Consider the following 21,952-nt stretch of genomic DNA (forward strand, 5'->3'; position numbering starts at 1 on the left):
GCCCAAGGTCACACAGCAGACAAATGGCAGCTCTGGGATTAGAACCCAGGTCCTCTGACCCCTACACCACACTGCTTCCTTCTCACCTTTCCGGTATTCTCAACCACTCACGCTTGCACTCTTCACTCCTCACAAGCCAACTTTGTTACCACTCCTTCCTCTCACCTCTAAGACACGTCCAAACACTGAGCCTGTGTTCCCCACCTCCCTTTACAGCTCCCCATGAAAATCTCTCTCCTACAGAACCCAATCCCTGACCAATCCCCACCTTCCCAAACATGTCACCCCAACAGATTAGCATAATTACATGTGTGTAGTTGATTTATTTCACTTATTAATCCTGTTAATACAATCTGCGTTTACCGCTCTTCCCCATGAAAATCTCAGTGTCTTGAGGGCAGGCATAGTGACTGTAATTCTCATCGTATGCTCCTAAACACTTTCTCCAGTGCTCTGTGCACAATCCATTCTCAGTCGGGTGAGCTGAATGCAGTAGGTGCTCAGGGATGGAGTCCCCCCATCAGAAATAATGGATGAGCCTCAATTCTGAGAATTTGGAGTGAGAATGTGCACGGAGGAGTTGATTGGAGTTCTGCCGGTCTGGTCTGTGTGGCACCATTCACATTCTCTCATCCCGCCCATCCTATTCCCGCTGTGTCACGGAGCGCAGGGAGAGTGTCGGCGGGTATGGGGCATCACACTGAGAAGCAGTGTGCCCTAATGGATAGAACATGAGCCTGGGGGTCAGAAGGCCCTGATTTCTAATTCAGCCTCTCTCACTTGTCTGCTCTGTCACCTTTGGCAAGTCACTTCATTTCTCTGTGCCTCACTTACCACTTCTCTAAAATGGGGATTAATAATGATAATAATAATCATAATAGAACTTATTAAGCACTTACTATGTGCCACGCACTGTTCTAAGCACTGGGGTAGATACAAGGTAATCAGGGTGGACTCGGTCCCTCTCCCACGTGGGGCTCACAGTCTTAATCATCACTTTACAGATGAGGTAACTGAGGCACAGAAAAGAGAAGTGACTTGAGTAAGTTCACACAGCAGACAAGTGGCAGAGCCGGGATCAGAACCCATGACCTTCTGATTCTCAGGCCCGTGCCCTAGCCACTACACCATGCTGCTTCTCAAGAGTCCCACATGGGACAGAAATTGTGTCCAACCCACTTTGATTGTTTCCACGCCACCTCTTAGTACAGTGCCTGTGACATTGTAAGAGTTTAACAAATACCATAACTATCAGCTTAGTGGAAAGAACACGGGCTTGGGAGCCAGAGGTCGTGAGTTCTAATCCCGGCTCTGCCACTTGTCAGCTGTGTGATTTTGGGCAACTCACTTAACTTCTCTGTGCCTCAGTTACCTCATCCGTAAAATGGGGATTAAGACCGTCGGCCCCACGTGGGACAACCTGATTACCTTGTACCTACCCCTGCACTTAAAACAGTGCCTGGCACATAGTAAGCGCTTAACAAATGCCATCATTATTATTATTCTGGTGAATTCAAGGTGAAGCCCATAATCACATTAGCCACCTCCACACTGAGCCAGGAACAGAACCCAATCCCACACGAAAGTTCAAAAAGAATTGCCATAAACCAGGAGAATCTGGAGTCTATGACAACTGGGCGGTGGAGGCGAGCTGCCCCTCTGCCCTCCGAGTTCAGGGTCTGGTGGAGGAGTAAGGCGCAGGAGGGTCAGTGGCACTTGTAAAACCCCACTGAGGTACCAGAGTTGCAGCAGCTGCTTTACTGCCCCCAGCCCCGCCCTCAGCAGGGACACTTCCCCAGCAGCAGCAACAGTAGCAGAGACCCCTCCTAGGCTGGGCCTGCCCTGGGGGAGCAGAGGAGGAGGCGGGGACACAGGTAGCTGCAGCCCCGGGAGGGGAAGGAGCGGTACAGGGGGCAGAGGGGAGGGGCCGGGAGGCTCCCTAAGGGGCAGGAGGGACTCCGGGGCCCGGCTTGGGTTGGGGGAGCAATGGGGCATCGGCCCCAGGGAGGGGATCCCCTTCTCCAGTGGCTGAGGCTGGTCCCAGGCCAGGGGGGTTCACTGGAGTCTCCTGAGCGGGGGCAGGGACAGGGCAGATGGTCAGGCATTGATTCGTGTAATAAAGGCGGAAGAAAGGTCGGAGGGTCCCCGAGAAGGCGGCGCGGGGGAAAGTGTAGATGTGGGATCCGTCAGTGCCACTGTAGAAGGAGACGTCTCCGGCCTCGTAGTCCAGGTAAACCACCACCCGGCTGGGGGAGGTGGTCAGGGGGAGAGGGACGCGAGGAGAGGTGAGCGCATAGTATCCATCATAATCTTTCTTCACGGCCCAGAATCCATCCGTAGGTGACTCCGAGATCTCCCATTTTCTCCTCACATTTTCCCTACAAACCCCCAGATACCAGACAGTCGCTTCTCCCACCTCCACCTCCCAGCAATGTCTCCCGGAGGTGAAGCGCTCGCGGCCCAGCACACAGGAGTTATGACTGAATCTCTCCGGGTTGTCGGGCAGGTCCTGCCGTGTGGTTCCCCGTGTCACCCGTTTCAGATCCTCAGACAGGACGAGAAAGCGATACGCCGTGTCGGGATCGAGAGTGACGTTGGCTGCGGACAGAGTGTGTGGGTGAGCGTTGGGGGCTCGGGGCAGAGGAGACCCCGGGGCCGGGCCAGGGCGCAGCCCGGCAGGGCTGCCCGGAGGGGGCGGGTCCGGAGCCGTGACCCCCCGCCCCGCGGGCCCCCCTGGCCACCGCCGCACACTGTGTGTCCCACGGGCCCCGCCCGGAGGCTCCGCCCCGCCCCGCCCCCCGGACGAGACACGGCGGTGATGTCATCGCGCTCCGCCCCGCCCCCGGGGCTCAGGCCCCAGCCGCCCCCCCATCTCCGCCGGGGAGCCCCCGCTCCTGCCTGGGGCTTCACCTCCACTCTGTCCCCCCTACTCTAGTCCAGCCATTCCTGGGGGCTACTGGAGCCCCGATAGCAACAGGGAGGAGACGGGGGGGGGGGGCAGGAGGAAGAGAAGGAAGAATTTATATATAAATATATATATGAATATACATATATATTTCATTTATTTCTATTAATGCCTGTCCACCCCTCTAAACTGTTAGCACGTTGTGTGCAGGGAATGTCTATTGTCATTATCGTTCTCTCCCAAGCGCTTAGTACGGTGCTCTGCACACAGTAAGCACTCAATACAAACCACTGACTGACATTGACTGAGGAAGAGGAGGAGGAGAAGGTAGCAGAGGACACTGGTAACAGCCCTGGGTCTGGTTCTCAGGGATGGAGTCGGAAAGGGCCAGGACCCCCGGGGGTGGGAGGGACCTAAGATCTCAGAAAAGGTCAGGGTCACTTACCCATGTGCAACTGGCCCTTGCTCCACCCTGCAAGGGAACGGAGAGAGGAGACGTCACTGGGCTGGTGGAGCAGACGCAAACTCCAACAGGAGAAAACCGACAGAAATGAAAGAAACACAGAACTTACTGAGCTCGATCTGGAGTTTCCCTGAAAAGGAAAAGAATTAATATTAATTGAAAAGAATTAATATTAAAATAACTCGGGGACACGCCAGAAGGGGAGAACTCGGGGTGGGGTGGGAGGGGATGTGATGGGGGTCAGAGGAGTCTATTTCTGGTACATAGAGCAGGGAATGACCCCGTGGACAGAATCCCAACTGCCAAGGGATCTGGAATGGTGACCACTGTCCCTGAAATCTCCAGGAAGAGCCAGTAGGTTATCATCAATCAGGCAAGCAATTAATGGTATTTACTGAGTGCTTTCTGTGTGCAGAGCACTGTACTAAGCGCTTCAGGGAATACAACAGACTTCCCTGCCCACAAGGGGCTTATATCCTGGAAGGGGAGACAGACCATTAATATAAATTAATAAATTAAGATGAAGTTGTCTCCCTGGCCCAGGCACTACACTAAGAATACAGACAAAAGAACACAGTCACAGAGACACACACATTCACACAGACACATGCACTCACACAGACACACAGACAAACACCCCCCCATCCATTCACTGTTATCAGTTGGCATCTCTCAGGGCTCAGATCTCAAGGCTCCCCAGGGACTGTGGCTGCACTGGGGAACTGGACAGCAGGACGGGACTGGGGCAGGAAGTGGATGGGGAGAGCTGGGCTTCAATCTGAATGGGGGAGTTGAGGATGGGGTCTCTACTCCTTATTGTCTCCCCACTTCCATCAGTGACAGTCATTGCAGACACAGAGTTAGTCGGTTTCTTCTCTGGGAAAAACAGAATGTCAGGTTGGGAGTCGTTTTGGGGGGTTGGGCCTGTGGCCTGGTCTCCCCCCCGACCAGTCAGCTGGGAGCTCTGAACTCTGACCTATCTGCCCTCCAATCCCATGCTGTCCTCCTATCTTTCCCTGCAGTAATGGGGTGTACGGGAACATTCTTGTTCCTTTACCTTTGTCCCTGGGGTGTTTCCAGATGAGATAAAGACCCCCAGCGATGAGCAGTCCCAGCACAGGGAGGGTCACTCCCAGGGCCACCATCAAGGACAGAGCCGTCGGGAAGAGGGGAGCTGAAATAGAATTGCCAAAAATATCATCAGAGGGAAACATGGGGCAAGTATGGCCTATTCCATAACTTTGCCTGTGGGACCCTGGGGGGGTGTAATACATTTTCTTCAAGGTTTGGGTATGTTTTGTTCACTGGATCCATAGCTTTTTCATAGGTTTATATATTTTAAAGCCATAGCGTTTTTTCATGGGCTTATGCATTAAAGCCATAGCTTTCTTGTAGGTTTATGCATTAAAGTCATAGTTTTATTAGCAAAATTCAGTCAGTTTGTTTCATTCTTCTGCGCTTGGAACTAAGTGCCCCTTTGGGGTGCATCAGTGCCTAAAAAATATAACAATCATAATAATAATAATAATAATGATAAGGAATATGGAGGGAGTTCCAGGTAGAAGGGATGACATGAACAAGAGGTGACAGTGAGAGGGACGCGATCAGGTACAGTGAGTAGGTGCTTTCTTGTAGGCTTATGCATTAAAGTCATAGCTTTATTAGCAAAACTCAGTGAATCAGTTTGTTTCATTCTTCCGCACTTGAAACTAAGTGCCCCTTTGGGGTGCATCAGCGCCTAACAAATATAACAATAATAATAATAATAAGGACAAGGATAAAGAATATGGAGGGAGTTCCAGGTAGAAGGGATGACATGAACAAGAGGTGACAGTGAGAGGGAGGTGATCAGGTACAGTGAGTAGGTTGACGTAGGAGGAGCAAAGTGTATGGGTGGGAACTCTGGGTAATAATAACAGTAATAATAATAACTGTATGTTTTATGTGCTTACTATGTGCCAGGCACTGTTCTAAGCACTGGGGTGAATATAAATAAATCTGGCTGGACACAGTCTCTGTCCCACTTGAGGCTCATAGTCTCAATCCCCATTTCACAGGTGAGGTAACTAACACAGAGAAGTGAAGTGACTTGCCCAAGGTCATGCAGTTAGTAAGCGCTTATAAATACTTTATAAAAATGGAACATAAGCAGGCCCAGATATGGCCGTGCCTCATCCTAACCAGACTGGGCTGGAACTACCAGAACAGGCTCCTGCCCCAACCCTGTATAGTTCCTGAATCAGGAGAGAACCCAGCATTAGAAAACATAAAAGTTTCTTGGGAAAAACCTGTCCAGCAGGTGAGAGGGAAATGCCTTATCCTGAGCCTTATTTAGCCCCAAGCTATTCAGAATCACAGGAATCCAGTCTGGAAACTGACTCAGGAAGAGTCTGACCCATGGAAAATGTTTTGTGGAAATGCTGCATCAGGCAGTGCTGCCCGTGGACCAAAATGGGGTTGGGGGCAGCTTGGATAGGACTATGGGCAAGAGGGAGTGGACATTGTAGAGCCCTGAAGCTGTAAGGGATTCTGGGTAAAGCCAGGACTGTCTATGAGACTGGGTAAGAGTGAGAGAGAAAAATCCTCCACTGGTCACAGTGAAAAACCAGACACTCACCAACCACCTGCAGCTCCAGAGTGGCTTCTTCTTCATAAATGCCATTATAGAAAGAGCAGCGATACTGTCCCTCATCAGAGACTCTGACACTGCATATTCTTACAGCCACACTCCCGTAATCTATGGCGTCTTTCACCAACTTGGTCCTCCCTCGATACTCCTCCATTTGCCTTCCCAATTTCTCTTCTCCAAAGTCATATAGGTGCACGATGTTAGAGGGATGGGATTGGAACCATCTCACCTCCATGTCCTCAGCGCTTTCCTTAGTGTTCAAGTGACAGAGCATCTCAGCGTCTCCCCCCTCCAAAGCCAGGATGGGCTCAGCAGGTCCAATCACAGAAAACTGAGCTGTAACAGAGAGAGAGAGAGAGAGAGAGAGAGACTGTCAGAAAGGAGCTGGGACTGGGTCTTTGATGGGAACGGGAGATACATGACTCCAGAGAAAGGGCAGAGCTGTTCCCTGTTTGTTCTCTTAAGGCCCTAGAGTTTCTAGGCCCCTTCTATTCTCCATCTACACCTACTCCCTTGGAGACCTCATTCACTCCCATAGTTTCAACTACCATCTCCATGCAAAAGATTCCTAAATCTTCATCTCCAGCCCTGATCTCTCTCCTTCTCTGAAATCTCACATTTCCTCCTGCTTTCACGACAACTCTACTTGGATGTTCCGCAGATACTTCAAACTTAACATTTTCAAAAAAAACTTGTCTTCCCACCCAAACCCTGTCCTCCTCCTGACTTTCCCATCACTGTAAACAGCCCCACCATCCTTCCTGTCACACAAGTCTTATCTTAGAATTATCCTCAACACAAATCTCTCATTCTATATATATATTTGATTTGTCACCAAACCCTCTAAATTCAACCTTCACAACATTGCTAAAATCCACAATTTCTTCTTCACCCAAACCGCTACCACACTGATCCAAGCACTTATCCTATCCCACCTTGATTACTGCATCAGCCTCCTTGATGACCTCCCTGCCTCTCCCCCCTCCAGTCCATACTTCCCTCTACTGCCTGGATTATTTTTCTACAAAAACATATAGTCCATGTTTCCCCACTCCTCAAAAACCTCCAGTAGATGGCCATCCATCTGCAGGTCAAACAGAACCTCCTGACTATCGGCTTTAAAACATTCAATCAGCTTGCCCTCTCCTACAGTACCTTTCTGATTTCCTACTACAACCCAGCCTGCACACCTCACTCCTGAAATGCCAATCTACTCACTGCACCTCAAACTCACCACCAAAGCCTTGCCCACATTCTGCCTCTGGCCTGGAACCCTCTCCCCCTTTATATTACAGATGATCATGCTCCCTGCTTTCAAAAACGTATTAAAAGCATATTTCCTCCAAGAGGCCTTCCCCAACCAAGTCCTCATTCTCTCTCCCCCCATTCCCTTCTGTGTCACTCTTGCACTTGGATTTTTCCACCTTCATTAACCCACCCTCAACCCCAAGCACTTATGTACATACCTATAATTCACTTATTTAATTTTAATGCCTGTCTCCCCCTCTAGACTGTAAGCTGTTTGTGGGTCAGGAATGGGTCTACTAACTCCATTATATTATACTCTCCCAAGCACTTAGTACAGTGCTTTGCACAGAGTAAGTGCTCAATAAGTATACTTGATTGATTGTGAGGACATGCAATGCCTTCAGCTCTGATCTCTGGAGAACATTCACACTGGTGACCCACTGGAGATTTATCCTATCCTATCCTATCCGTTACCAAGACCTGCCAGTTTCACCTTTACAATATCGCCAAGATCCACCCTTTCCTCTCCACTCAAACGGCTACCTTACTGCTACAGACTCTTGTTATATCCCGGCTAGACTACTGTGTCAGCCTTCTCTCTGATTTCCCTTCCTCCTCTCTTGCTCCCCTCCAGTCTATTATTCACTCCGCTGCCCAGCTCATCTTCCTGTAGAAATGATCTGGGCATATCACTCCCCTTCTTAAACACCTCCAGTGGTTGCCTATCAACCTCCGCTCCAAACAAAAACTCCTCACTCTAGGCTTCGAGGCTCTCCATCACCTTGCCCCTTCCTACCTCTCCTCCCTTCTCTCTTTCTACTGCCCACCCCGCATGCTCCGCTCCTCTGCCACCTACCTCCTCACCGTCCCTCGGTCTCAACTATCCCGCCGTCGACCCCTGGGCCACGTCCTCCCACGGTCCTGGAATGCCCTCCCTCCTCACCTCCACCAAACTAATTCTCTTCCCCTCTTCAAATCCCTACTTAAAACTCACCTCCTCCAAGAGGCCTTCCCAGACTGAGCTCCCCCCCTTTTCCCTCTGCTCCCTCTACCCCCCTTTCACCTCTCTGCAGCTGAACCCTCTTCTCTTCCCTTCCCTCTCGTCCTCCCCCTCTCCCATCCCATCCCCTCAGCACTATACTCGTCTGCTCGACTGTATATATCTTTACCACCCTATTTATTTTGTTTAATGAGATGTACATCACCCTGATTCTATTTAGTTGCCATTGTTTTTATGAGATGTTCTTCCCCTTGACTCTATTTATTGCCATTGTTCTTGTCTGTCTGTCTCCCCCGATTAGACTGTAAGCCCATCAATCGGCAGGGACTGTCTCTATCTGTTGCCGACTTGTTCATTCCAAGGGCTTAGTACAGTGCTCTGCACATAGTAAGCGCTCAATAAATACTATTGAATGAATGAATTTATTTTCTCCCTCTGAGATGGCCTCATAGGACAGTAAAATGGGGAAGAGATTCCTACCTGAACCCATTGTGAGCAGCTGGAGAAAGAGGATGACGAGGAACCTGGATGTGAAGGATTCTGGGAAACCTGCCATGTTCTTCCTTGCTGGGGCCATAGAAAGACAATAATGGCTCAGTCAAAACCTGCCCCACTCACCATCAGAGAGCTAGGCCAAGGCTGGGACATGAGGAACACAGCAGTGGGAGACGCCTGGACCTGATATCGGTACAAGTCAGCTTCTTGTCACATGGATCACCAAATATCTCAAATCAACATTCTTACCCCAGGCACCCAACACCCTCACCAATCCCCAACACCCTCTCCCTACCCCCACCCACTCTCTGCCAGTCAACTTACAGTCTCTGTCCCTCAGTGTGAGTCAGGGAGATGACCTGATTCTGTTCTTTGCTTCAACTTGGGCAGCAGGGTCAGGGTTCCAGACCCTTATCCAGGAGCTCCTGGGCATTTTACAGCTGCAATACACTCACCTGAGAGTTGGTGGTTTGAGAACAGATGTCAAAGATCAGTAGGAGCTCTGGATTATTTCCTTTGTACAAATTTAGCATCTCCAGAGTCTGAGCAAGGGTGGAGGAGTTTTGCAAAGCTGAGTTATGGACCGGGCACTTCAAGGGGTCCCAGCCTCAAAAGGGGTGCCCATGAACTGGTTCTTGGTAAACTACTATCACCTCACCCTGCTCCAACCAGCCACTGTGGAAGTGAAAGTAGAACAGGGCGGGGACTGGACTCTGGACTGAACTCCCCTCCACACCCTATTATGGTGAGCAATAAAAATGGTTGTGGGAGGATCTTCCTGGATCTTCTCCCAGACCCAGACCGGACCTGTGTGAACCATGTGGTGGGAACTGTTTCCCCACTTTAAGAACCCTCATGTCCCTGCTGGGGCCTTGGCAGCCATGATGAAAACCAGCTGGGCAGGGAATAGGGGAGGAGACAGGGTCCCCACGAGTCCAGGGATTCTCCTCGACAATGGAAGTGGGGGTGTGGAGAGGGAAGAGATGAGATTACCATCCCCGTTCTGGGAAAGTTCAAGTTGGACACTGCCCCCTCGCCTTGTTCCTTTCACCTCCCCTGTGCCTCTGATCCCAAGAAGTGTTAGTCAGGGTAGGAAGGATGGAGAGGCAAGAGGGGGGGAATAGAGGAATAAGATTCCCCCAACCCCACAATGTGCCAGATCCTTTAGCCCCCTCTGTGCCCAGAACAGGGATGGGCAGGGCTCCTCTCTTCCTCTCTGCTCCAGGAGCCAGGGGGTGTCAGAGGGTGAGGTGATCATGGGAGAAAGGACAGGGTCTGGGGAGTAGGAGGTGGGGAGCCAAGCCTAATCCCCCCCATGGCTCCCTCTAACTCCACAGTGTCCCTAACCCAAGAGGGGGGAAAGTAGGGGATGACCCAGCTCCAATTGAGTGACTACTGTTTGTGGAGCACTGTACTAAGTGCTTGGGAGATGACAACACAAGAATGTAACAGACACACTCCCTGCCCACAATGAACTTACAGTTTAGAGAGAGAGAGAGAGACACAGAGAGAGAGAGAGAGAGATTAATATAAATAAATAAAGGGTATTTACATAGGTACTGTGGGGCTTGGGGTGTTATTTATTGCTATTGTTTTAATGAGATGTACATCCCCTTGATTCTATTTATTGCTATTGTTTTTGTCTGTCTGTCTCCCCCAATTAGACAGTAAGCCTGTCAATGGGCAGGGACTGTCTCTATCTCTTGCCAATTTGTATATTCCAAGTGCTTAGTACAGTGCTCTGCACATAGAAAGCACTCAATAAATACTATTGAATGAATGAATGAATAAAAGAAGCAAGTCTGGATGACACAGAAGGGAGTGGGAAAAGAGGAAATTAGGGCATAGTCAGGGAAGGCCTCTTGGAGGAGATGTGCCTTCAATAAGCCTTTGAAGTAAGAGTGAGTAATTGTCTGTCGGATATGAAGGAGGGCTTTCCAGGCCAGAAACAGGACAAGAGGTTTGTGGCAAGATAGATGAGATTGAGGTGCAGTGAGAAGGTTGGCATTAGAGGAGCAAAGTGTGCAGTATGGGTTATAGTAGGAGAGTAGCCAAGTGAGGTAGGAGGAGGCAAGGTGATTGAGTGCTTTAAACCTTATGGTAAGGAATTTCTGCTTGACACACAGGTGGATGGTAACCTACTGGAGGTTCTTGAGGAGTGGGGAAACATGGACTGAATGTTTCTGTAGATATATGATCCAGGCATCAGAGCGAAGTATGGGCTGGAGGGGGGAGAAAGAGGAGGCAGGGAGGTTAGCAAGAAGGCTGATACAGTAATCAAGGCAGGGTAGGATAAAAGATTGGATTAACATGGTAACAGTTTGGGTGGAGAGAACAGATGGATTTTAGCAATGCCGTGAAGGTTGAACCAACAGAATTTAGTGATAGATTAAATATGTGGACTGAATGAGAAAGAGGAGTCAAGGTTTGTGAAATAGGAAGGATGGGGGTGCTGTCTACATTGATGAGAAAGTCAGTGGGAGGGCAGGGTTTGTGTGGGAAGATAAGGAGTTTTCTGTTTTGAACATGTTAAGTTTAAGGTGTCAGCTGGACATCCAAGTAGAGATGTCTTGAAGGCAGGAGGAAATGTGAGACTGCAGAGAGGGAGAGAGATCAGGGCTGGAGATATAGATTTGGTAATCATCCACATAGAGGTGGTAGTTGAAGCCAAATTCCCACCTCCATCCCATCCCCGCCCCACCTTCCCCAGACCAGTCAAGACTGGGATGACGGGGGCAGATTTGGAGGGTGAGAGGACAGAAAAAAAGTGGAAGGGCCAAGCACCCTCAATAACACAGTACCATCTGAAGCAGCCCCTGCACACATTTACTGGGAGATAATAATATTAATAAAATGTGTAAAGCACTTAATATGTGGACTGCACTAGATACTGAGGTAGATATTCTATAGTCAAATTGAATACCGTCTCTGTTACACATAGGGCTCACCATTAAACGGAGAAGGAGAAAACTTATCTTATCCTCATTTTTCACATGAGAAAACTGAGGCCCAGAGAATTGAAGTAACATGCCCAAGGTACCAAAGCAGGTAAGTGGTGAAGCCCAGATTAGATCCGGGCCTTCTGACTTGCAGACCTGGGCTCTTCCCACTAGGAAACACTGTCCCCCTGCCCAGCAGAAATCCAGGGAGGGTTCCCCTGGGGCAAGGAAGGCTGGTATGGGGAGAATCAAGATGATTAAACCCCAGGCTCTGGAATCTGTCTGCCCAGTGCCTTTCTGGGCTTTACTAAGGGCAACAAGTTTTGCCAGGATCCTGCATCCATGGGTTCCCTACGTTAAGTGAATTTCTCCCTCTTCTTCTCCCGTGCCGCAGAGAATGGTGGGTAACAACACAACTTGGTACCTTGGCCCTTCTGCCCCTCTACCTGCCCTATTTCTCTGCAGCTCCCTCCAGGATCCCTCAGCTCTGTGGGACAGGGGTCAGCCGCGTGCCCGTGGATGTTCCCTCTTTCCTCTCAGGTTCCCACCCTCATGTTCTGTCCCCCAACCACCACTGCCCTCTTTAGTCTGCAGGTGGGAATACAGGGCCAGGGGGATGATGGACCCCAGCCCTTCTCCATAGCTTGATCTTGTTGCCTCCCCAGTTGCCCTGCTGTCTCCCCAGACCACTTGCCCTCCCCCAGCAGGTGAGAGAGGAAGCCAGGGCTGGGCAGTAGGCAAGCCTGGGTTCTCTGCCTCCTTCTTCCCCAGGTGAGGACTTCTGTGAGGGAAAGGAAGGACCAGCCCTCCCTATTCAGGGGTCAGAAGAATTACGGGAAAGGGGCTACCAGAACAATCCAGGGATTGGAGTCAGTGGGTAGTTGGGGAGAAAGACCATGCCCATTCCAGGAAGTTTGGGGTGTTCAGTCTCTTCCTTCCACCCCATCTGAGGGCACCCCCAACCCCAGCCACTCCTACCTCTACTTGTTCTGGGAGAGGGGCAGCCCTCAGGATATTTCCCATCCCTGCACATCACCCTCTACATCCTGCACATACCCCTAGCCCTCCTCCTCTGGTCAGGAGAATTTCCCCAGAATTCAGTTCCAACTCCTGAAGGCAGGGTCCCCTCAGACTCACCAGCCCGACTCCTCCCTGGGCCATCACAGCCGACAGCCCCAGCAGCAGGGCAGATTCTCCATGGTTTGGTGGCAGCCTAGATCTCCTCTCCAGGAACTGAAGTTCCTTGTGCAGGATCAGTTGCAAGAATTGACTCTTCTGGCTACCACTGTCCAATAGAAAGGCAGCATTTGAATGTCTCATCAGTCACTGAGCAGAACTCACCAACGAAGTTAGAAAAATGAAAGGGAAACTGATATAAAGGAAATGCAGCTTGTTTGCTGAGTTTGGATGTCAGTTAGGCTGCCCTACTGCTCCCCCGCTGGACCTCCAGGGAGGAGTCACCTGGTGCAGGCAGAATTCCACAAACTCTCCAGGTCTCTACTTTCTGGAAAAAGGAAATCCACGTTTGGTGCCAAACACTCTCACAATCCTGGGAATGGTTTTTTTGTGTCTCTGAAGTGCCAACATTGTCTCCCCTTCTAGCCTAGAAACTCCTTGTAGGTAGCCAACCTGCCTAGCCAACTCTGTTAGATGGTACTCTTCTATGCGGTTGTACAGTGCTTGGGAACACAGTAAGCACTTAATAAATTTAACTGGTGGGTTGATTGACTGGAGGGAGGGAGGTGAGGAGAATTTGGAAAAGGATAATTGAAGTTCAGCTTTGGTCTGTAGGAATGATTTTGATTCAGTCTTGTTAATTTCTCCATCTGAGATTCTGGGATGGAGTAATAATAGTACTACATTGAGTTTGTATTGCACTTTCATTTTTAAATCATGGATCTCAATAATAATAATTGTGAAATTTGTTAAGTTCTCACTTTGTGCCAAACACTGTACTAATCCCTGGAGTCGATACCAGCTAATCAGACTGCTGGACACAGCCCCTGTTCCACAAGGAGCTCACAGTCTAGGTGACCTGGAAAAACAGGCATTTCATCTTCATTTTATTCATTCAATAGTATTTATTGAGCGCTTACTATGTGCAGAGCACTGTACTAAGCGCTTGCAATGTACAGATCGGTAACAGATAAAGACAGACCCTGCCCTTTGATGGGCTTACCGTCTAACTGGGGGAGACGGACAGACAAGAACAATAGCAAGGAAACTGAGGCATAGAGCAGTTAAGTGACTTGCCCAAGATCACACAACATCTATGTGGCAGAGCTGGGATTAGATTCCAGGTTCTCTAACTCTCAGTCCTGTGCTGTTTCCACTAAGCAACACTGCCTTTCTGGCTGCTCTTACTACCTTCCTAGAAGGTAGAAAGAGATAGGGATTATTTTTCCCATTTCTCAGATGAGGAAACTGAGGTACAGAGTGGTAAAATTATTCACCTGAGGACACAGAGTGAGACGGTGGCTGAGCTGGAATTAGAATCAGGGTCTCCTGACTCCCAGGGCCATGTTCTCTCCACTAAGCCACAATGCCTCCAGTTGTGTGTGATTCTTGCATCTCTAGGGACTGTTACACAGGGGGCTCTCTGTCATGGTTCAGGTTCTTTTCTCAAAAAGTACAGATTTGCTGAAACAGGGAAAACCAGAGATCACTCAAGAACAAAGAACTGTCTTTGTTCATTCATTCATTCATTCATTCATTCATTCATTCATTCATTCATTCATTCAATCATATTTATGGAGCGCTTACTGTGTACAGAACACTGTACTAAGCACTTGGAAAGTACAATTTGGCTACAGATAGAGACAATCCCTACCCAACAACAGGCCTCTGTTGACCCAAGGGCCTCTCTCTAGGAATGTAGCAATAAATGACTAATAAATGAAGATTCATAAATGATTAACAATTTATCAATAAATAATAATTCCCAATAAACATCACTAAACCTAAAAAGCCAAGTGGCACCAGAGACAACCATTTTATTGTCACATCAGCATTTTAATGGTATTTGTTAAGCACTTTCTAAGCACCGGGCACTGTACTAAATTCTGGGATAGTCATGATAATCAGGATGGTCACAGTCCCTGCCCTATATAAACCTCATAGTCTTAATCCCCACTTTACAAATGAGAAAACTAAGGAAAAAGGAAGTTAAATGATTTGTCCAACACCATACAGCAGGCAAGTGGCAGACCCCTTCCATCTGTGCTTCTTACCCCCTTCCTCATACCTTTTCAAAACATTCAACCCCTCCCTTCTTCCCTCCTTGACTGCTATTTTCAACTCTTCACTTTCCAACAGTTTCTTCCCTACTTCTTTCAAACATACTTACCTGACCTCTATCCTAAAAAAAACCCTTCCCATTGGCTCCCTCCAGTTATCACCCCACCACACTCCTACCATTTCTCTCCAATAGTCTTGAGAGAGTTGTAAATACCTGCTTTCTCAACCTCCTCTCCTCCAATTGTCTCCTTGATTCCCTTAAATCTGGCTTCAGTCCCCAACACTCAAATGAAGCAGCCCTCACCACTGACCTTCTTGCCAAATCTGACTGCCTCTACTCTATCCAAATCCCCCTAGACCACTTAGCTGCCTTCAACACCGTAGACCACCCCCTTCTTGAAATTTTATCCAATCTTGCCTTGCCATCACTAAATCCTGTCAGTTCTACCTTCACAACATTGCTAACATCTGCTCTTTCCTTTCCATCCAATCTCCTACCACATTAATTAGGAGAAGCAGCATGGTGTAGTGGATAGAGCAAGGACCTGGGAGTCAACAGGTCATGGATTCTAATCCTGGCTCTGCCACTTGTGTGCTGTGTAACCTTGGGCAAGTCACTTCACTTCTCTGGGCCTCAGTTGCCTCGTCGGTAAAATGGGGATTGGGATTATGAGCACATGGTACGGGGACTGTGTCCAATCCCATCTGCTTGTATCCACTGCAGAGCTTTGTAGAGTTCCTGGCTCTTAGTTGAGTGCTTAAAAAATAAGATTATCATTTGATCACTTATATTACTCCACCTTGATTGCTGTATCAGCCTCCTTTGCTGACCTCCCAGCCTCCTGTCTCTCCCCACTCCAGTCCATACTTCACTCAGCTGCCTGGATCATTTTTCTACAAAAACGTTCAGGACATGTTCCCCCACTCCTCAAGAACCTCAAGTAAATGCTCAATAAATAGGTTTGACTGACTGGCATTCCAGGAAATTTGGGATGTTCTATATTTCCCCTCCAATCCCTGCTTGTGGGCACCCCCAACCCACTCCTCAAGTGGTAACCCATCGACGTCTGTATCAAACAGAAACTCCTCACCATCAGCTTTAGAAAACTCAATCATGCTGCCCCTTCCTACCTCACCTCGCTAGTCTCCTACTACAACCCAGCCTTCACACATCACTCCTCTAATACTAACTTCTCACTGTACCTTGATCTCTTCTATCTCACCACCAATGTCTTGCCCACCTCTAACCTCTGGCCTGGAATGCCCTCCCTCTTCATATGCAACAGAAAATTACTCTCCTCCATTTCAAAGCCTTACTGAACACATATCTCATCCAAGAGGCCTTCCCTGACTAAGCCCTCTTTTCCTTATCTTAAATTCCCTTCTGTGTCACCCTGACATGCTCCCTTATTCATCCTCCCTCCCAGCCCCAAAGCATATATGCAAATATGTGTAATTTATATTAATGTCTGTCTCCCCCTCTAGACTCTAAGCTCTTTGTGGTCAGGGAATATGTCTGTTATTCTATTCCCCCAAGTGCTTATTAAAGTACTCTGCACACAGTAAGTGCTCAATAAATATGATTAAGTGACATTCCAAGGAGTTTGGGGTGTTCTATATTTCCCCTCCAATCCCTTCTTGTGGGCATCCTCAATCCAGCCATCCCTTCCTCTAGCTGTTCTGGGGGACGGGCCGCCTTCATACTAACTCCCATCCCCCGTGCCCCATGGCCCTCTATATCATGTACTCACAGCTTCTCCTGTCCAATTTCCAGGAGAATTTCCCCAGAATTCAGCTCACACCCTTTAGACCATGGTCCCCCAACACTCACCAGCCCGACTCCTCCTTTCTGGGCTGCCCAAGGCAGCAACCCAGACAGAAGGGCAGATTCTCCATTATTTGGTGGTTGGTCAGGCTCACCTCACCGGGACCTGAAGTTCCTTCTCCAGGATCAGTTTCAACATGGGAGGTTGAAAGGCACCACCCCGCGAAAGAAAGGTGGCATTTGAACGTCTTATCAATCACTGGCAGAACTCACCAGAGGCAGTTGGAAGAGTGTGAGGGAGCGTGGCTCACTGGAAAGAGCACGGGCTTTGGAGTCAGAGGTCATGGGTTTGAATCCCGGCTCGGCCACTTGTCAGCTGTGTGACTTTGAGCAAGTCACTTAACTTCTCGGTGCCTCAGTTACCTCATCTGTAAAATGGGGATTAAGACCGTGAGCCCCACGTGGGATAACCTGATTCCCCTGTGTCTACCCCAGCGCTTAGAACAGTGCTTGGCACATAGTAAGTGCTTAACAAATACCAACATTATTATTATTAAATTATTTACAGTTGAATATTAAATTATATACTCTAATAATAATGATGGTATTTGTTAAGTGCTTGCTATGTGCCAAGCACTGTTCTAAGCACTGGGGTAGATAGAAGGTAAACAGGTTGTCCCACATGGGACTCACAGTTTTAACCCCCATTTTATAGATGAGGTAACTGAGGCACAGACAAGTTATCTGACGCCTAAAGTCACACAGCTGATGAGTGTCAGGGCTGGGATTAGAACCCACATTCTCTGACTCCCAGGCCCACGCTCTTTCCACTAAGCCATGCTGTTTCTTTATACTCCGAGTCCCACGTGGGAAAAGGACTGTGTCCAACCTGATTAGGTTTCATCTACCCCAGTTCTTAGAACAGGGGCTTGGCACACAGTAAGCTCTTAAATGCCATGCCATTCCATAAATTGTTATGTACAATATCAGTCCATTAATAAATGGTGTTAATGAAAGATTATCCTGGGCAGTGTACTGTACTAAATTCTGGGCAGTGTACTGTACTAAATGCACAATAGTATTAAGAGACACTATCTCTGTCCTTAAAGAAATTACATTCTAGTGTGGAAGAAAGACATTAAAATAATTTCCAGGTACAGGGAAGTTAAAAAGTTGTGAGGGCCAGTGTGCTGAGCTGATAGTTTGGAGGATGTGAAGTTACACCCAAATCTACATGACACTCAAATCTACATCTCCTCCCCTGTTCTCTCTCCCTCCCTCCCTCCAGGCTCGTATCTCCTCTGCCTTCAGGACATCTCCACCTGGGTGTCTGCTCACCACCTAAAGCTCAAGCTCACCAAAAGTGTCCAAGACTGGGCCCCTTATCTTCCCTCCCAAACCCTGTCCTCTCCCTACCGAGGGAGAGGCACTACCATCCTTCCCACCTCACAAGCCCGCACCTTGGTGTCATCCTTGATTCTGCTCTCTCATTCACCCCACACATCCAATCCATCACCAAAACCCGCCTGTCTCACCTTCACATCATCTCCAAGATCCACCCTTTCCTCTCCATCCAAACTGCTATCTTGCTGGCCAAATCTCTCATAATATCCTGACTGGATTATTGCATCATCCTCCTCTCTGGTCTCCCATCCTCCTGTCTCTCCCTGCTTCAGTCTATACTGCACTCTGCTGCCTAGATTATCTTTCTACAGAAACACTCTGGGCATGCCACTCCCCTCCTCAAAAACCTCCAGTAGTTGAATATCAACCTTAGCAGGAAACAAAACCTCCTCACTCTTCGCTACAAAGGTCTCCATCACCTTGGCCCCTCCTATCTCACCTCCCTTCTCTCTGTCTATTGCCCACACCATACACTCTGCTCCTCTGCTGCTCACCTCCTCACTGACCCCTGGCCCACGTCCTACCGCTGTCCTGGAATGCCCTCTCTCCTCACATCTGCCTCTCTTCCCCTCTTCAAAGCCCTACTGAGAGCTCATCTCCTCCAGGAGGCCTTCCCAGACTGAACCTTCCCTTTCCCTCTGCCCTTCCTCACCTCCCATTCCCCCTACTCCCTCCGTCTGCTCTACCCCCTTCCCCTCCGCACAGCACTTGCGTATATTGTATATATCACATTACTCTTATTAATGATGTGTATATATCTATGATTCTTTTCATCCATTTTGATGGTATTAGTGCCTGACTACTTGTTTTATTTTGCTGTCTGCCTCCCCCTTTTAGACTGCGAGCCCGTTGTTGGGCAGGGATTTTCTCTGTTGCCAAACTGTACATTCCAAGTGCTTAGTACAGTGCTCTGCCCACTGTAAGCACTCAATAAATATGATTGAATGAATGAATGAATGAACTGGGGTAAAGAAAAATTAATTGGAGAAAAACTCCTGGAGTAGGTGGGATTTCAGAAGGTCTTTGAAGGTTGGGGAGAGCTGAAGTGCTAAAAATGAATAGATAAACGAATCAGTGAATATCCTTGTTGCTCTCTCATTCACCCCACACATCCAATACGTCAGGAAACCTGCTGGTCTCACCTTCAAAATATTGCCAAGATCTGCCCTTTCCTCTCCAACCAAACTGCTACCATGCTGGTACAAGCTCTCATAATATCCCGACTGGATTATTGCATCATTCTCCTCTCTGATCTCCCATCCTCCTGTCTCTCCCCGCTTCAGTCTATACTTCACTATGCTGCCTGGATTATCTTTCTGCAGAAACACTCTGGGCATGCCACTCCCCTCCTCAAAAACCTCGAATAATTGAAAATCAACCTTTGCAGGAAACAAAACCTCCTCACTCTTGGCTACAAAGGTCTCCATCACCTTGGCCCCTCCTACCTCACCTCCCTTCTCTATTGTCCACACCATACACTCTCCTCTGCTGCTCACCTCCTCACTATCCCCTGTTCACACCTATTCCACCATCGACCCCTGGCCCGTGTCCTACCATTGTCCTGGAATGTCCTCCCTCCTCACATCTGTCAAACTAGCTCCCTTCCCCCCTTCAAAGCCCTACTGAGAGCTCATCTCCTCCAGGAGGCCTTCCCAGACTGAACTCCCCTTTTTCCTCTGCTCCTCCTCCCCTCTCTACTGCCCCTACTCCTTCCCTCTGCTCTACCTCCTTCCCCACCCCACAGCACTGGTGTATATTTGTACATATTTATTATTCTATTTATTTTATTAATGATGTGTATATATCTATAATTTTATTCATCTATTTTGAAGGTATTGATGCCTGTCTACTTGTTTTGTTTTGTTGTCTGTCTCCCCCTTCTAGACAGGTTCAGGGGGCCAAGGGAGAGTCTTTCCCCCATCTCTTCTTCTCCCTGCTTCCCACCATCCCCCATGTTACCCAACCTTCCCGCCCACCCACAACCCTCAGGTGTCCAAAGTCCCTGAGGGCAGTGTGGACTGGAGGCTACAGGAACAGCTCAGGGACTGTGGTCAATGTCAGGGGGAGGAGAGAGTCCACCCATTTTAGGGAGTTTGGGTCTTTCCTCTCCAGTCTGTTCCTGTGGGCACCCCCTATCCCTGCCATCCCTACCTCTACCTGTCCTGGGGAAGGGGCAGCCCTCAGGACATTTCCCATCCACCCCGCACATGGCCCTCTACACCCTGTGGTTACCTCCATCCCCCTCCAGTTTTCAGGAGAATTTCCCCAGAATTCAGCTCCAGCCCCGGAGGGCAGGAGCCCCCTAGACTCACCAGCCCAACTCCTCCCTGGGCTGTCACACCCGGCAGCCCCGGCGGAAAGGCAGATTCTCTGCTGTTTGGTGGCGGCCAAGCTCTTCTCACCGGGACCTGAAGTTCCTTTTGCAGGATAGTTCCAGGACTTGACCCTGGTGGGCTCCACCCTCCGATAGAAAGGCGGCATTTGAATGTCTTATCGATCACTGACAGGACTTGCCAGAGGCAGTTGGAAGAGTTTACTGTGTGCCAGGCCGGGTACTAAGTGCTGCAGTTGATAGAGAAAATCAGGTCAGACCCAAGCCATGACCCACATAAGGCTCACAGTCTTAATCCCCATTTTACAGATGAGGTAACTGAGCCACGGAGAAGTTAAGTGACTTGCCCAAGGTCACCCAGCAGACAAGTGGTGGAGCTGGGATTAGAACCCAGATCCTTCTGACTCCCAGGCCTGTGTTCCATTCCACTAGGCCACACTGGTTCTTACTACGTGCCGAACACTGTACTAAGCACCGGGGTGGATAGAAGATAATCAGGCCGAACCCAAGCCCTGTTCCACATGGGACTCACAATCCAGGCAGGGAGGGGAGAATCCAAAATTGGGATTTCATTGATTAGTTTGCGTCCAACTCTCCCAATAAAATGTATACTCCCTGAGGGCAGGGCTCATGTCTACGAACATTACTGTACATTCACAAGTCTTTAGGTAGTGCTCTGCACACAGTAGGTGCTCAATCAATACTATTAATTGACTGATTGATTGATTCCCAGGAATGACTCTACTCACTCCCCCCTGCTCCAGGGGACACACGTGGCCACACTGTTTCTTCACTCCCTGGGAACCAGAGCCCCAACATAGGGCTGGAAAACATTCCATTAATTAATTGATTAATTCATTCAATCATATTTATTGAGTGCTTATGTGTGCAAAGCACCGTACTAAGTGCTTGGAAAGTACAATTTGGCAACAGATAAAGAAGCACTGGCAATGTACACACCAATTCTAATAAGTAGTTTCATCAATCAATCAATCATATTAATTGAGCGCTTACCATGTGCCAAGCACTTAAAACTCACCTCCTCCAAGAGGCCTTCCCAGACTGAGTTCCCCTTCTCCCTCTACTCCCTCTACCGCCGCCTTCACCTCCCCACAGCTAAACCCTCTTGTCCCCCCATTTCCCTCTGCTCCTCCCCCTCTCCCTTCCCATCCCCTCAGCACTGTACTCGTCTGCTCAACTGTATATATTTTCATTACCCTATTTATTTTGTTAATGAAATGTACATCGCCTTGATTCTATTTAGTTGCCATTGTTTTTACGAGATGTTCTTCCCCTTGACTCTATTTATTGCCATTGTTCTTGTCTGCCCGTCTCCCCCGATTAGACTGTAAGCGTGCCAAATGGCAGGGACTGTCTCTATCTGTTGCCGACTTGTTCAATCCAAGTGCTTAGTACAGTGCTCTGCACATATTAAGCCCTCAATAAATACTATTGCATGAATGAATGAATGAAGCACTCAACTACACACTTAGGAGAGTTCATAATAATAATAATAATGTTGGTATTTGTTAAGC

The 21,952-nt window shown here is 48.8% G+C and overlaps 1 protein-coding gene across 5 annotated transcripts; it reads right to left on the bottom strand.

Annotated features, from left to right (window-relative positions):
• Positions 1–1,477: 1,477 nt before the first annotated feature.
• On the bottom strand, positions 1,478–16,760 carry LOC103168931 (butyrophilin subfamily 1 member A1-like). Of its 5 annotated transcripts, none has more exons than XM_039911062.1 (8): positions 16,748–16,760; positions 9,065–9,195; positions 8,726–8,812; positions 5,986–6,333; positions 4,426–4,542; positions 3,478–3,498; positions 3,351–3,377; positions 1,478–2,598 (listed from the first exon to the last, which is right to left on the bottom strand). In XM_039911062.1, the coding sequence occupies exons 3-8, from the start codon at positions 8,799–8,801 to the stop codon at positions 1,940–1,942; spliced, it is 1,248 nt and encodes a 415-aa protein (XP_039766996.1). In that variant the 5' UTR covers positions 8,802–8,812; positions 9,065–9,195; positions 16,748–16,760; the 3' UTR covers positions 1,478–1,939. The 5 variants fall into 5 exon arrangements, with proteins under 5 accessions (XP_039766996.1, XP_028913069.1, XP_028913068.1 ...); XM_029057236.1 differs by lacking the exon at positions 16,748–16,760 and adding an exon at positions 12,817–12,966 and having other exon boundaries at positions 8,726–8,808; XM_029057235.1 differs by lacking the exon at positions 16,748–16,760 and adding an exon at positions 12,817–12,966.
• Positions 16,761–21,952: the final 5,192 nt, after the last annotated feature.

The sequence above is a fragment of the Ornithorhynchus anatinus genome, unplaced genomic scaffold, assembly GCF_004115215.2.
Source record: "Ornithorhynchus anatinus isolate Pmale09 unplaced genomic scaffold, mOrnAna1.pri.v4 scaffold_687_arrow_ctg1, whole genome shotgun sequence".
Lineage (NCBI taxonomy): Eukaryota > Metazoa > Chordata > Mammalia > Monotremata > Ornithorhynchidae > Ornithorhynchus > Ornithorhynchus anatinus.